This window comes from Aedes aegypti, chromosome 1 (genome assembly GCF_002204515.2).
Source record: "Aedes aegypti strain LVP_AGWG chromosome 1, AaegL5.0 Primary Assembly, whole genome shotgun sequence".
NCBI lineage: Eukaryota > Metazoa > Arthropoda > Insecta > Diptera > Culicidae > Aedes > Aedes aegypti.
In genome coordinates, this window is record NC_035107.1 from 105221553 (window position 1) to 105238262 (window position 16710).

A 16710-nucleotide genomic window follows, 5' to 3' on the forward strand; every position below is an offset into this window, starting at 1 on the left:
TAAGCATAAATTAGCTGATATTTGTGAAAATTTCAATTTCTTCGCAAAGTCTAACTGTTAGCTGTTGGGTTTGCCGATAAAATTGTTTATTTTAACTTGTTAAGTATTGTTTTTACGCAAAAGTATGGAACAACATTTTGATTCAAATGCCGAACACTGTGTTCATTCTGTCTCATATTTCGAACACCTTGACTCATATTCCGAACAGCACGAATAAATCACATTCAAATGAATAATCTCGCAAACAAATTTTTCTGAGCTAGTTTTACTGGTCTCGAACTAGAGGATCATCACTACTCCAGAGGTATAGAATAGATTAGAAGAGTTTAAATTGACTGCCATTTCCTTGCAGTTTGATGACATATTTCAGCGAAACATTTCAGAGAAACTTTAAAGTAGATGGAGTACCGTGTACGAGTAACTGACACTGAAGAAGACTGCAAGTGGTAGTCGAAATACGCGTATCTGTCAAAGATAAGCATTTAGGAGCGGAATTAAAAGGTACACGGTACTCCATCTACTTTAAAGTTTCTCTATTTGAGATTCTGCTCAGAGGATTCGAACATACATTAAAGAGAAACATTTCAACCAAATCGCCATACAAAAACGGAGTGTTCGGAATATGAGTCTGTTCGGAATTTGAGACAAAACGGTATTACGATGAGAAATTGCAAAAAAAAAAACATTGTTGCAATCTCGTAGAAGACCACTTTTGGGCATCAGAAATCATATCGGGATGCATTAAAATTTCTGAAAATAGTTTCGTAACCAATTTCAATGCAGGAAAGTAGGTCGTTTCATGTCAGATTTACGATATGAAAAACAACCTAATACGACGAGAAATTGCAAAACATACCTACCTTGAATACCTTATTGGCGCTTTCAAATTATCACCACCTAAACAGTGTTGGCATGATTTGGAGAGTGAAGTGCCCACGTTTATATTGGCCGTGTGATATCTCAACAAACGATAATCAAGAACACAACGTTTACAGTTTTCAGCGTTAATTTTGATTGTTATCATTCTGAGATGAGTATAAAAGAAACGTTTGAATCGTATTAAAAGAAAAACATGGTTAAATCAAAAGTTACCACTCAAACCATTATCAGCTGCGAAACGCCCGCTGCTGCTTCTGTTCAACTGTTCCGTTCTACTTGCTCGTTCTCGATTCATTTGCTCTCCCCAATACGGCTTTTCTCGGATCGAGTTTCGGTGAGAGTGTAAGTTTGCAATTATAACATAATCTTAAGGCTTTGCTCTGACCTCTCACAAGTGTCAAAATCATATAAAAAAAATCTTATATTCAATTCGCTTTTTAAGAAAGGAAATAAGAGAGATTTGAAAGTACTATAAACTTAACTAACGTTTTTGATAAATAGCTTTTTGCTTTCTTCGTTTGACTGGGTTATGTCTCCTGCCACATTCTTCACTTCGAGCAGACAGATACACTTTTTTGTTGCTTTGTTCTAATTTGATCACACTCGCAAAATACTCCTTATACTTGTGTAAATTGTTAATCTTTCATAGTTTGTATCAGTTGCGTTTGTTTCTAAATAGTAATATGTGTGTGTATGCCTTTGTTTCGTCTTTTCTGCCTTTTGTATTTCATCATTGTAAGCCGTTTCCTATCTACATTTGTTACATCCACGCATCCCATATCCACCCTTCTTTCGCTAATACCTATAGATATATTGAGAGCAGGGCAATCCGCTACATGGTTTTCACCTCGAATTTCTTACTTCAGCATAGTCTTTCGGTGAGCTCAGCCCCGAGCTACCGCAGTCTTGACCCTGTAAGATTCTTCTGACCGTTCGCCCTTGTCACATACTGTTATCATTAGTTTTTGTAGACTGGCGGTGAATGGGATATATTCATAACATTTCCAACAAGCTGAATTCATGCATTGTCATCACATGTGTAAGTGAACAAGTCAGGTTTAAAATTGGAAAAGGTGTATAAATTTCGTGACGTGGATAAACGAGAAATTAAAGTGACTCTACAGCTAAAACAACTAAATCATCGGGGACTTTTTCCAGGTTTGGTTGAATAATGCATTTTTTGCAGTTTGTTGCGAAAGAGATAAGAATAATCGTTTCTTCTTTATACTTAACAATTTAATATTGGTCGTTTCGTCTGGTTACAAACACTTTTCAACAAATTTCCAACACTAATGTGCCTACTTTATATGTTCTCATTCGAGGAATGAACTGATTTCAAAATGCTAAGCAGGGGGAGAAAAGCTTGTTCATCCATAGTAGCAGAATGTGTTACAGTTACTCTTTTTGTTAGGAATTGTTGGGTCGTGTGATTAAACGTTCTATTTGTTTGTTTCTGTCGCTACAGTTACTATGAAAGGATATTTATCTCATCTATTGGAAAATAGTCAGTATTTAGTTTATTTCTCTGTAATATCTTCGATAGCTGATCGATTTCAGCATAAATTTGGAATCATCAGTTTGCGTAGGAGTGTTCTTCCGTTTATTTTTAGCGTTAGGTAGAATGAGTTTAAAAATGGTGGTAAATAAATAAATAACAAGCATCTCCACAAATATCCTCCGTCCTGCGTGTTGAAAGTTGTTCCTAGCGACTGTTCGTAGAAGAGCGCAGAGATGTAGCTCTGTCTGTGGGTGTTTGACGTTCGGGTGTTTTGACAGCATGTGTGTTCATTCGTTATCAGAGATAAAGCTACTTACAATCAGTCGCACAATAATGAAGGACTAACGCCGACTGGATAGTATAGCTTCCCTTCTGCTTCTTCCCGCTGCTGGTCGCTGGTCCAGCAAGCGTACAGCATCACCATTATCCTCGTTTATCTTTTCGTACGCGCGCGCATTCACTCGATCTTACAAGTTATCAATTTCATTTCGTTTACGCTTGAACTAACAGAGAGAGAAAGGAAGGAGAAAGTGCTTAATTGTATTTTCGGCCCGGTTTGATTTTGTGCGACAGCATTTCCTCCTTGGCCAGCTTCGTCCGGAATTCGGACATTAGGTCCCTGCACGTCGTCGCAATTTCCGCCAGTTGAGTAAATAGCTCTTCACCACGTTTGCAGTAAGCTATAAGAAAAAAATGGAAAAAATAAGATATTTAAATTATAAATATGCTTCCGAACGTTTTGCTTAACTTCCTAACAGCACTAGCCAAGGATAAAAAACCAACACAGTAACATTAATCAGTATTCGGAAAAACGTGGCCAGGACAGATTTTGTCTGTTGGAGGTTGCGATACTTTTCTCGAATAGTCAAAGTTGGTTTCAAAACTCTGACTTTGATATAGGATGGGAAGAAGACTACCATCATACAACCGTCTAAGGCTATGTCATTTATTTATTTGAGCAAATTGCTTGGGGAACGTGCATAATTGACGTAGAATTTTTTAGCTGATTTTTAACACCCCCTCCTCAATCGTAGCCTATTTTCCCATACCTGGTTCGTCACAACATCGTAGACTCCCTCGCCTCCCCAAAATGCTACGTCATTTATGGAAGATCCCGTGGCTAATTGGAATGATTCTCAGGCATCGCTCATGCATTCCCAACTTAATCGGAAATACACGCATACTCTCTGAGGTACTGAAGGTCCGCGGTTTCGGAATCGTAGCGCTGGACGAGGCGCGCTGGACAGGAGCAAAGTTTAGAAGTAACCAGAGCTGTAGTAACACACGTGAGCCGGGAACAGCTTTTATATAGATGGGCGATATGCAAAGACGCGTGCATAGCCCACACAAGGACGCATTTAACGCGCAGCTCGAACACGAGCCACGACGTCAAGATCATCATAGGAGATTTGAACGCTCAGGTTGGAAAAAAGGGATTCAGACCAACGCGACGATTGAACAATTCTGCGCCCAACGGCTGACGAACGAGAGCGGTCAACGACTGATAGATTCCACCGCCTCCAAGAACATGGCCATTCCACATTGGACCGAATCGACAATTTAGCCGGAAAAAAGTGTTATCTCTGTTCTCGTCGATTTTAGACGTTTGATGTCTTCAGAGAAGTTATTCGTAATTGAGTTTTGCATCATTTAAGGAAAAATGTAAATAGGGTGGCCCATATTTAAGCTAAAATTTTGACTCAAACTTTTTTGTTTGATTAATTTTGTGGCTGCGCTCTTCTGCAAACTTTTAGAAAATGTTATTTTGAACAACTTTGTCGAAGACACTTTTGATCTAACTCTTCATTTAAGCTAAGTAAATTGATTTTGAAAGTTTTAACATAGGGTGGACCCAAAAAATGAGTAATTTTGATCTAACTTTTTTGTTTTCAGTTTTACGTGAATGTGGTCTTCAGAAGAGTTGCAGAGGAAGTAATACACATTTTTGCTGAACATCGCAAGTTTGTAATTCTTGTGATTTTGAAGTTATAAGCAAATTTAAGTGAAAAACTATGAAATCTTAAGATGCCCATAATTCATGGAGTTGGTTCGATAAATTTTTTCTTTAAGTGGCATTAGAAAGGCCATACAATAGGCAACTTTTGCTGCAAAAACTGTGAGAACGTATTTTTTGTAAATTGAGAAAATTCACTTCAAAAATACACTTAAAAAACTCGAAATTCGCTTGTAACTCACAAGATTTTAAAGTTAACGGCGTGCTATCTTCAGCAAAGTTGAAGAATTTCATTAGATCTACAACTTTCCTATACACCAATTTTTTGAGAAATGTGAAACTCTTTTAAAGACCACATTCAAGTAAAACTGAAAACAAAAAAGTTAGATCAAAATTACTGATTTTTTGGGTCCACCCTATGTTAAAACTTTCAAAATCAATTTACTTAGGCGGCATCCACAAATTACGTAACGCTCAAGGGGGAGGGGGGGAGTAGGCTCAAGCGTTACGGCTCATACAAAAATTTAAAATTTTTCATACAAAAAGCGTTACGGAGGGGCGGGGAGGGGGTCAAAAATTTCCAATTTTAGCGTTACGTAATAAATGGACGCCGCCTTAGCTTAAATGAAGAGTTAGACCAAAAGTGTCTTCGACAAAGTTGTTCAAAATAACATTTTCTAAAAGTTTGCAGAAGAGCGCAGCCACAAAATTAATCAAACAAAAAAGTTTTTGTTCAAAATTTTAGCTTAAATATGGGCCACCATATTTAACTTTTTCCTTAAAAGATGCAAAACTCAATTATGAATAACTTCTCTGAAGACATCGAACGTCTAAAATCGACGAGAACAGAGATAAGGCGGCATCCACAAATTACGTAACGCTCTAGAGGGAGGGGGGGAGTAGGCTCAAGCGTTACGGCTCATACAAAACTTTAAAAAAAATTCATACAAAAAGCGTTACGGAGGGGGGGGAGGGGTTCAAAAATTTCTAATTTTAGCGTTACATAATAAATGGACGCTGCCTAACACTTTTTTCCGGCTAAATTGTCGATTCGGTCCAATGTGCATTCGTAGCACCTATTTTCAGCACAGCCTCCCGTATCGGTACACCTGCAGATCACCTCAGACGGCACTTCTCCGACATAATCGACGTCAGAACCTATCGTGGTACTAACATTGACTTCGACCACTATCTGGTAATGATGGAACTACGCCCAAAACTATCCGTCATCAACGATGTACGGTACCGTTGCCGAACAAGGACGAGCTCGATAGGGCCCCTCTTAGTCTTGAGGACAGTCAAAGCAGCCTTTAAAGACGCTGCCACCCGCCTATTCCGACACAAAAAGCGCCGCCTAGAAGAGGTGGAATGCCAAGAAATGGAGGTGCTGTACCGTTCTCAAGAAACGCGGAAGTTCTATCTGAGCTTCTAATGCGTGTGCAGGGATAAGGACGGGAACATCTTGACGGGCGGATGCGAGATGATTGGAAGGTGGCATCACTACGATGAATGAACACCTGAATGGCGCAGAGAACGAAGGCGCACCTGTCAGTCATAATCGGCTGAATAGTCATAATCTAGGAAACGGAACTAGCGAAGGAGTTATATGCCCTATCTACAAAAAAGGTGACAAACTTCAATGTAAAAATTATCGTGCATTCACTATCCTAACTAAACGCCACCTACAAAGTGCTATCCCAGATTATCTTCCGTCGTCTATTACCTGTAGCAAATGAGTTCGCGGGATGTTATCAAGCAGGATTCATCGACGGCCACTCGACAACGGACCAGTTCTTTTCCGTGCGGTAAATCTTCCAAAAATGCCATGATTACTAGGTCCCTACGCACCATCTGCTCATCGATTTCAAGGCGGCAAACGACACTATTGACCTTGAAGTGCTATGGAAGATGGGGCCTTCCTTAGCCGAGTGGTTAGAGTTCGAGGCTACAAAGCAAAGCCATACTGGGTTCGATTCCCGGTCCTTCCAGGATCTTTTCGTAATGGAAATTTCCTTGACTTCCCTAGGCATAGAGTATCATCGTACCTGCCACACGATATACGAATGCGAAAATGGCAACTTTGGCAAAGAAACCTCTCAGTTAATAACTGTGGAAGTACTCATAAGAACACTAAGCTAAGAAGCAGGCTCTGTCCCAGTAAGGACGTAATGCCAAGAAAAAGAAGAAGAAGCTATGGAAGATCATGAGCGAGAACAGCTTTCCCGGGAAGCTCACAAGATTGATTAGAACAACGATGGACGGTGTGCAGAACTGCGTGAAGATCTTGGGCGAACACTCCGGTTCGTTCGAGTCTCGACGAGGATGACTACGACAGGGCGATGCCTGTTGTTCAATATTGCCCTGTCTACAAAAGGTGTCATGCGGAGAACCGGACTTAACAGTCGAGGCACAATTTTCACTAGATTCGGACAATTTGTTTGTTCGCCGATAACATGGATATTGGGAGAAAATTTGTAACGATGGCAGAAACGTGAAGAAACGCCTGAAACATGAAGCAACAAGAGTGGGATTAGTGGTTAATGCGTCGAAAACAAAGTACATGCTGGTAGGCAAAACTGAGTGCCACAAGACTCGCCTAGGAAGCAGTGTCACGATAGACAAGGATACCTTCGAAGTGGTGAACACTTCCGATCCTTGCTGACGGCTGACAACAATGTTAGTCGAGATACACGAAGACGCATCATCAGTGGAAGTCGTGCCAACTATGGGCTCCAGAAGAAACTACGGTCAATAAAGATTTACCCCCGCACTATATGCTGATAAGACCGGTAGTCCTCTACGGGCATGAGACGTGGATTATGCTAAAAGAGGACTTACAAGCTCTTGGGGTTTTCGAACACTCAGTGCTAAGGACGATCTTCAGAGGCGTGCAGGAGAACGGTGTGTGGCGGCGAAAAACGAACCACGAGCTAGCCCAACTCCAAGACGAACCTAGTATCCTGAACGTGGAAAAATCTGGAAGGATACGCGGGGCAGGGCGTGTTGCAATAATACCGGACAACAGCCCTGTAAAGATGGTTTTTGCTTCGAATCCGGTCGGAACGAGAAGGCGTGGGGCGCAGCGAGCTAGGTGGACCTGGAGAGCGTGGGTCGCAGTCGAGGATGGAGATAAGCGGCCATAAGCCGAGTGAATTGGCGAAATATTGTTGGCACGGGTTCCGGGTCATTTGGCCAAACGCCATTTGGCCGAAATGGTCATTTGATCGAATGCCATTTGGAAGAAATTAAAAACAATAGTGAACTACAGTCAGCATGCATTTGTAATGAATTTCAAAGAACTGATTCAGCTTATTTTTAAAAGAAGGATAAATCATCGTTGATATTCAAATAATTAGCTCTTTAGTGAAACGCTTACTGCTGAAAGAAGAACATCCTAAATGTAAGTAATTATTCATTTCTCTGCTAGCAGTAACAGCTGCCAGCAGGGGTTTTTGTATCGCGTATGTAGTCAGCTTTTGACAGTAACTGAAACGGTTTATGACTTTCTCGTACTTCTGCAGGATCGAGTTTCTTAGTTCCTTCGAATCATACTAAATGAAATATTTCATAGTTCTAGCGACCACAAGTTTTGGCCTCTTCTTTTCACAACGGAGAAAGAGTGTTCTTTTACGTAAGTGTTCACCGAGTCACTATTCGCAAGCAATAGTGCAGAGTTCAGTTCACACGTTGCTATCTTAATCTTGGTGGAGAATGACATCTCACCTAATTTAACACCCGTGCTAAATTAATATGTTTTAATAGGACACTTTATGAACGTATTGAAAGCCGCAATTCCAATAACTTTGAAAAACACTTCACTCCTAAAAGGATAGCCTATGAGCAAAAGAAGGAAAAATCTTTTATAAAAATTTAAGCAAGTGTAATTTTTTTTTCTATCTTTATTAACGAGATTTTTAGCCCTGGGCTAGTTCATCTCGGGACCAACGGCTTTACTTCTCTTCCGAAAGAAGTCGTCACTGATTTTTTTAGTGACTATCTCGGGGATGGGATTCGATCCCAGGTCCTCGGCGTGAGAGGCGTGTGTTCTAACCACTACACGAGGTCCGTCCCCTGAGCAAGTGTAATGGAAATAATCGTTTTATTAGTATCACTACAAAGAACTACCAATGATTTAAAAAAGGTAAACTTCCCAATAGAAATATAAGCGAAATTATTGCCGATAGTGAAACCAGTATAACTCGAAATAATAGCCTATGTTTGAAACTATTAGCCTATGTTTGAAAGCCTATGAGGAAACATTTCTGATGAAATCATCAAAGAAACTTGAAACCCTAGCACACCGTTGGTAACCCAGATGCGAATTAACCATCGGCTTAGAGTCTTGTCATGAATTAACGGGTCAATTTTATCGTTCTCTTGGAGTGTGGCAAACATGACATTCCGGTAATCCAACAAATTAATTAGTTATTGGGCCACATTGAGCGTTGAGGCAATTTGATTTTTTGTTTGTAATTCGGCCAAACGACCTGTTGGGGCAAATGACGTTTGGCCAAATGGCCGGACAACGTTGGCGAGGTTTTATCAAGTTAATTGAACTTGGCAATTAACATTCCTACCGCTGTCAGGACGGAAGCGTGTGATATCTATGTTATAATTATTATTTCATAGTTTGTTGAATAAAGTGCACCCTTAGTAAGTTGACACATATATGGTGGTTATCACGCCTAATGGTATGGGTGCCTTAGTATAGATGTAGTTGTGAACCTTAGAGGAAAACAATATGCACTCTGTCTCGAAAAACACCCAGAATCCGGGTGTAAGTTTTTCAAATTGGGTAATATTTTCATATGCATTTTGATGAGTCTGGAAAGCGTGTGCAAGTTTCTTTGAGGAAAACAAAAACAAACTTTGTATGACGAGCGTATGCTAGTCTACGTGTGTTCAAATGTCACTAAGCTCTATTGTCGAACCATTCAAAATTTTTATTTAAAAAATAAGAATAAAAAAAAGGGAGGGTTTTTTTACAATTATAGAGTTTATGCCGACACTCGCAGTGACAAACACTGACGAACTTTTACTGCGTCGCGCGAACCGGCTTACTTGGACTTCACGAAGCAATGCCCTGACGCCATTGTAAAACTGACGCCAAAAAGATCACCCGTACCCGGAAGCCGGTTAGTCCCAAGCGGTCTGGTTGGTTCCTTGAGTAATTGCAGCTAATCTGGCGATAGATAGTGGAGTAGCAACCACGGACCAATAATCAAGCTCAAGCTCAAGAAGGAGCGCTGTCATTGGGAATCCATTTCGAAAACGCAAGGAGCTGGCCGAATTGCCAGATTTGGATCCAAGCGCAAAGTTGAAGTTTCGCACAAAATAAGATTAGCTGGTGTTTTGTTTTTTTTTTTTTTTTTTTGGCATAAAGCTGGATCAGATAGCCGTAGCGGTAAACGGGCTGGGGCCCAGATAGCCGTAGCGGTAAACGCGCAGCTATTCAGCAAGACCAAGCTGAGGGTCGTGGGTTCGAATCCCACCGGTCGAGGATCTTTTCGGGTTGGAAATTTTCTCGACTTCCCAGGGCATAGAGTATCTTCGTACCTGCCACACGATATACGCATGCAAAAATGGTCATTGGCATAGTAAGCTCTCAGTTAATAACTGTGGAAGTGCTCATAAGAACACTAAGCTGAGAAGCAGGCTCTGTCCCAGTGGGGACGTAACGCCAGAAAAGAAGAAGAAGAAAGCTGGATCATATTGCTCGAAGCTGATAAGACTGCCAAAGCTATTTCCTTGGGCATCGGCAACCTCGGAAGGCTCGGTGTTGAAACAACTTAGGGCTCATTCACAAATTTCATAACGTGAGCGATACGTTAGGATAACTGTGTGGGGCGCAATGAGATGATCGAGTAATATCGCGAATCCGGTTAACCGTGAATATGATCGCATTACCAACTTGAGCTGACTCCCAGATCCTTACCATATCCCACGAACCTAATATATTTCCCATGGCAACAGTGGAGATGCAGAAGATTAGGTCTCTAATAAGAACGGTTGTCTAATATTCCTTTCCTTCCCTGATGACCGCATGGACAAGGCCGCCGCCGTAATTGACTTCTGGATAATACCAAATATGCTGGCATAAGAAGCAAGTTTTTTTTTAATGCGAGAAGGTAACTGTCGTTCTATTAATAGACTACCCAATCTTCCTTAAACCCACTAAGCGCCTCTGGTAATCGGACTGGTCGCATCGGACTGGTCGCATCGGACTGCAGAAATTTGAATCGGGTAATGATCACTATCACGCAAATAAGATTAAAGAATTGCGAAAGGCCCGGATGCGTTGGCTTCACGTAGAGGCAGAAAATTTGGGAATCCTAACGTTCGGGGAAACTGGAGATATGTCGCCCAAGGCTGACGAAAATAAAGCTCTACAATACGTGTGCCAATGGTGTGACGCTACGATGTAACCATCAAAGTTCAAGGTTATAGGAAATCCCATAGAATATGGGACTGTTGTGCGAGTATGGGCAGGGTACGTACTAATCAATTCTCAGAAGCACAACATCATAAGTCATGTTTCATAAAAAGTAAAAACTCACCGTCCTGATCGTAATCGACGTAGTTCATCAGTTTATATAGCTCCCTAGATTCAGGCAAGAACTTCATCAGGAATTCGTTGACTTTCTGGTGGTGGTCGGCAACTTCCTCTTCCGTCTGCTGTAGGTCCGAAATAGCCGCATGCTGGTTGTACAGTTCCACCGACATGTCGTGTTCCTGAAAAATGATTGTTAACCCATATTATTATTTAAACCATTTCCAAAAATCAAAACTTACATTCAACGAGCGCAGCTGAGCCAAATCGTTCTCCGACAGCATACCGTTCTTGGGTTCGTCGCTCTCCATCGGTTCGACTTCGTCCGTTCGCTCGGACGGGTCAATGGCCACTAGTTCCTTGACGCGGTTGGCGTACCGGAGCGTGTTCAGCGTGTGCTCGCACGAACTCAGTCCCGGTGAAATCATTGCAATCATGCAGGTTTTGCTCTTCTCGCCAATGAACGAATCCCTCAGGACCTGGGTGAGCTTACTAACTCGGAATGGCAAATGGGCATTCTGTTTTCCCAGGGCTCTAATACATTCCTTCAATGCCAGTAGCGACTTGTTGATTTCAGCACCTTCCATTCGGGTTTGTCTGTTTGCCGACGATGTATCCGCGCCTCGTTCGTTACCCGCCAGATCGATGAATGAAAACTTGCCGTGGATTTTGGTGGATCCTTTGGGGCGTACGACCAGTTGGAACACGGCATGTGACCGAGAAGAGTTTGCATTAGCCGATGTTTGACCAGATGTGCGAGTACTGTTGCCGTGATTTATAATTCCTAGAACTTCTTCGACGGAGTCTACCACCTTCTCTGTAAGGCCCACCACCTGCACCTGCTGCTTGCCGTCCTCGAGGACACGCAGTTTTTGTTTATCTGACAAAAGATCGAATACCTAAAAATGTAAAATTCATGTCAATTCGACAGAATAATACAGCTGTATGCAGTGTCCATTGAAAAACAGTTTTCTAATGAACATAAGCAAGGAAAATGCGGTTTTACTAAACATAGCACCAACGAAAAAAAACGATATCGTTGTTTAAATTTAAATGATGTTGTTTATTCCAGCTAACTTAACAAATTAATGCAGAACATTGCATAGTTTTCTTAGGAAATTGCCTTCATTTAGGCGTATTCCACGGTTCAAGGTGTTTTGAGATTTAAAATAAATCAAAAAGTAAATGGTATTTCCACACTGCAGAAAACAGCCTTTTACGATGAGAAATTGCAAAAAAATAACCATTCTAGCTTCCAAATTGTTTTAATTATGTGTTTTAGATATACTTTCTATAGGAAATAAAATAATAATACTCTGTTTAACAAAACGAGAGTTTTGGTAACGTTTGTAACAATAATTTAAAAAAATATAACACACTAAATATACATAATTCTCAAATACACGGAATTAGTACAGATCACGGTTTCTCCGGACATATGCTGCCGTGAATCGCAAGTCAGTCCCATCTGCATTTTCGTCAAAATTAAGTTGAGTTCAGTTTTCAACACATCTTTCAATGTTCTTTCAGCTGCACTGATGAGACAATATAATTGGTTCGGAAAAATTAGGAAAAACAGCAAGTCAAATTGTCCAATAAAGAAAAGTAACCGCATATCAGTCCCACTACAGATTTTCGCACCGTGTAACACAAAAACGAATTGTGTTTCGATCAACTTTATATTTTTCCCGGAAATATATCGTAGTGATAACCAGATTGTGAAAGTTTCATACAGATTTGAACAATCCTCTGGGATTTTTTGAATATTCGTATGGAAAACGAGTTTGGAAACTTCACAGCCCATTTTCTCAATGCCTACTTTTTACAGATGGGACTGACTTGCGATTCACGGCAGTATGGCACTCTTGGATTTTCCGAATTGAAGGACACCCTGTACTGTATGCCAATGACCTACCTTTCCACTGTAGATCTCGAAGAAGCTTGCCGACACTACCAAATTTAGCGGGATGTACTTGGGACTGTGTAGATAGGCGAACACATCCTTGGCGGCCATCGCGTAAATACCATTTTTGCAGTCCTGAACCTTGCCATTGAAATCGCCACCCATAGTGTGTGTCTTACCGGAACCCGTTTGACCGTAGGCGAAGCAGGTAGCCATGCCACCTTCGAAAATGGTCTGAACTAGAGGTTTTGCTGTGTACCTGAAGGAGCAGAAGAGAATGTTAATAAACGGAAATGTGGATCATTTAATTGAATTCTTACTTATAAACCAGTTCGTTTCCACAGGTATCGTCGAACGCGTAATCGAACCGGAAGTTGTGATTTTCCAAAAACTTTGTCAAATCCACCTTGGTTTTCGGTTCGTGCACGATCAGTGTGTCTTTGGTGGGTACGCAGATGACGTCCAGTTCCTTGCGCATCACCTCCTTCCGACTGAGCGGTCGCTTACGCACGCACACCGTAATCTGGTTATCGGCGATCGCTTGACCGTCGAGTAGTGGCCGGAAATCGATTTGGCTTTGGTATTCCCGGATCATGGCCGCCAGTTCCCAGTTGGGGTTACCCGGGTCCATATTCATCAAAGCATTCTTTTCCTCCCTGATGACCGCTTGTTTGGCTCGCCGTTTCTCACGATTCTCCTTCAATCGTTCCACCTCTTTGACAACATAGGACCGTCGCGGATTGGACGCATCCTTGGCAAGCTGTGAGACTGCCGCTGGTGGGGGCGCGATTTGGCTCGCGGCGGTAGGCTGTGCGGCCATCGACATTCTTCCTGTAGGGGGTTGGGGCTAAGGGGGATTTTGAAGGAAATTGTTATTGATTGAGGATTGAGTTTGCGTTGCAATATGGTAATTACCTTAGCCTGTTTCGCTTTCTGCGGGGGAATGTTTTCGGACTGATCTTGGCCGTTGATGCTCGGGGCCAGCGAGGTTCGTGCTGTTCGTGCAGCTCCTGTAAAGAAGAAAAGCAAAATTAACAATAATAATGGCATATTCAGTGAAGCTGTAATCTGTCAGTGGATTCTCACTGAAAATTCACATTTTTATATTCCATATACACCAACTGCATAAATAATGAAAGCGATAAAGTCACAAGCTTCCATTGTCCCTACTCATAGAATTATAGTACTCTTCTTTTGTATGCGAATGGTTATGGCTTAGAAAATTTGTAAAACGAGAAGGTTATTTTCTTCCTAAATTGGAAGCATAAACCTAATTTGAGGTGACCACTTGGTCGGTGTTCAGATAGACCGGACAGATCGATTTTACGGCTACGTTATAATTAGTTCAGGATTTCATAAGTTATGATGTTATCAATGCTGTTTTGATACAGATGTTTTATCAGTCACAAAATTACAGTAAATAATGCAAATATTTTGTTGTTTTTAGAATGATTGCAGTGGGTTTTCCTGAAATCATTTGAAAACACTTGGTTCAGTCTGACTTAATATCAACTAACTGTACCCTCAGATTTCCGATCGAAGTGTGCTGTGCTTTATGTCGGACGCGAAAATTTTTCACTCCCGTCAAAATTCCGGTTCTTAGTTTCTTTTACCCGCTTATAGCTAAGTATGCTGTTTCGCTCAAGAAAAGTAAAAATTTCTGCTCAAGAAATGGTCAAGAAATTCCCTACAGTGAGCTCCATTTGAAAGGACATTTCTTTTCAACTGCGTACTGCGATCAAAGAAAAATGCTTTTCTTGAGCATTTCTTGCAAGAAATTTCCCACGCATCGAGATAGGCGATTACTTTTCTGATGAAGTGCATACTTCGCTTATCAATATAACTTTTACATTTATTAAAGTGATCAGTTGTGTAAAATTGAACGCGTGTGGAAATGTGCTCTCCATACAGTGATCGAAGCTGGGATTTGGCCTATAAGATTCGGATGTTATGCAGAAGTTACAGGCTGCAATTTGGTGAGTTCGTCCCATTATACCACGACAAAAGTCACGCGGATCAATTTTTCGCGTTTTCGTAATAGAAATATTAGTAGTAGAACGCTAGTGGCGTTGTTGTCACAAAATTGATTTTAATAATGATTGCCTTAAATTATGGGTTTTTATTGTTTGTTCAATACCATGTTGTTTTGGTTTTGAAAATTAATCTGACACTTTGAAACCCGGTACTCACGCTGTCAGTTCGTGGCAAACTAGATGTTGGTAACACGAACAGCAGCGACATTAGCATTCTTATGTTAATGCATCTACTGTTTTCGTTTACGGAATTTATTTGCATTGTCGGGAGTGAATAGGGATTCTACCCCATTACCCCAAATCCCATTTTCCCGAATGCCATCACCCCGAATGCCACTACCCCGAATGTATCATTTCCCTGAATTCCATCACCCCGAATGCTATTTCCCCGAATTTACAATTATCTTGTATTTATGACGTTAATGACATTTCCCCATGATTTTGAGATTCGGGGTAATGTCATTCGGGGTTATGGGTCGTTCGGGGATTTGGAATTCGGGGTAAAGGCATTCGGGTTAGTGGCATTCAGGGTAATGGGATTCGGGGTAATGGGGTAGAATCTGAATAGGATATTGCGTTGTAGCACATCCAGTCGGGAAGTTCCCCCCTTTTTTTGTTTTGTCTGGGGAACCCTGAGCGCGTCATTTTTAATCTGTTTACGAGTTTCGACCGTTCGGTTAGTAAAAATCTTGGAGTTGGTTGTAGTTCCTCGCCCGTAACGTTGTATTTTTGTTTCTTTTTGTAGTTTTTCGTAAAGCGAAGTATGCACTTCAACAGAAAAGTAATGGCCTATCTAGATGCATGGGAAATTTCTTGCAAGAAATGCTCAAGAAAAGCATTTTTCTTTGATCGCAGTACGCTGTTGAAAAGAAATGTCAATTCAAATGGAGCTCACTGTAGTAAATTTCTTGACCATTTCTTGAGCAGAAATGTTTACTTTTCTTGAGCGGAACAGCATACTTAGCTTAACATTTTATTTTGTTTGTTTTTGTGAATAGAGTAGTGTTTGATCCTTCGACCTTGACGCTTGCTCCTGCGGTGGCGGGCGATGAGGGCAGGATCAAACATGTCGCGCGTCGTTCGTGTAGAACGGTGAAATAGTATCGCGGATCGCGTTAGTAGGGTTTGATCCTTTGATCTTGTCGCTTGCTCCTGTGGGGTGAGTGACGAACACTTGTCCGGCGTTCAATGCTTTTATCGAGTAATATCAAGAATCCGGAAAAGGGCATTCATTTCAAATTTATTTTTATTTTTATTTTATTTTATTTTATTGATGTACAAGGGGGTCAGGGGCCAAGTCTCCAGCATAAGTTTGAAAACTCACACCGTCCATAATACACCGAGGGGGTTTTGGAGTTTGGGAAGTAGGCAACGCAACATCTTTGACCAGAAGGTTCTTTAAGTTTTGCTTCTACTCTTGACTTCCAATACACGTATGAATGATGCAAGGCCAAAAGAACATGAATCAGTCATACATATAGCGGTAGTGAAGTGTTTTGCCTAAGGATATGGAAAAGGAGGGATTTTGTGTGGTGTTTTGTAAATAGCTCTGTGGAACAAGTTTGTTATTAGTTAAAAATTTAGTTAATCTGATTCACCTTGCAATCAGTAATAAGAATAATTACAGAAACATAATACTTATCTTTTCTCGGCCAATACGCTGCCATGTCTTTCCTCTCGGATGATTTTTTCCTCGTTGTAATGGCGGGTTAGATATGAAAACAAGGATACAGAAAGAAGAAATGTTAGTGATTGTTACATGCTTTATTGCTGTATTGACCTACAATGAAATCATACAAAATTCGCTCTTTGGATTCCCATGATAGCAATCCCCATGCAGCTTCCGAGAAACTCCATGGCAATGATCACTGTACGCCATCTGCGGCATTCAGG

At 41.1% G+C, this 16710-nt stretch overlaps 1 protein-coding gene across 11 annotated transcripts in view; it reads right to left on the reverse strand.

Moving 5' to 3' along the window:
- Positions 1-988: 988 nt before the first annotated feature.
- The window catches only part of LOC5564400 (kinesin-like protein Klp10A), a 143814-nt gene continuing 128092 nt past the window's right edge, over positions 989-16710 (reverse strand). For 10 of the 11 annotated variants that reach the window (XM_021844472.1, XM_021844470.1, XM_021844455.1 and 7 more), the window contains 6 exons: positions 13700-13794; positions 13105-13631; positions 12797-13043; positions 11124-11780; positions 10889-11063; positions 1377-3057 (listed from right to left, as the gene is read on the reverse strand). In XM_021844472.1, coding sequence (XP_021700164.1) covers positions 2912-3057; positions 10889-11063; positions 11124-11780; positions 12797-13043; positions 13105-13631; positions 13700-13794 — 1847 coding nt within the window. In that variant the 3' untranslated portion in view covers positions 1377-2911. Of the gene's footprint in view, positions 3058-10888; positions 11064-11123; positions 11781-12796; positions 13044-13104; positions 13632-13699; positions 13795-16710 lie in introns of all 11 variants that reach the window. The other variant, XM_021844438.1, reaches the window with a different exon arrangement.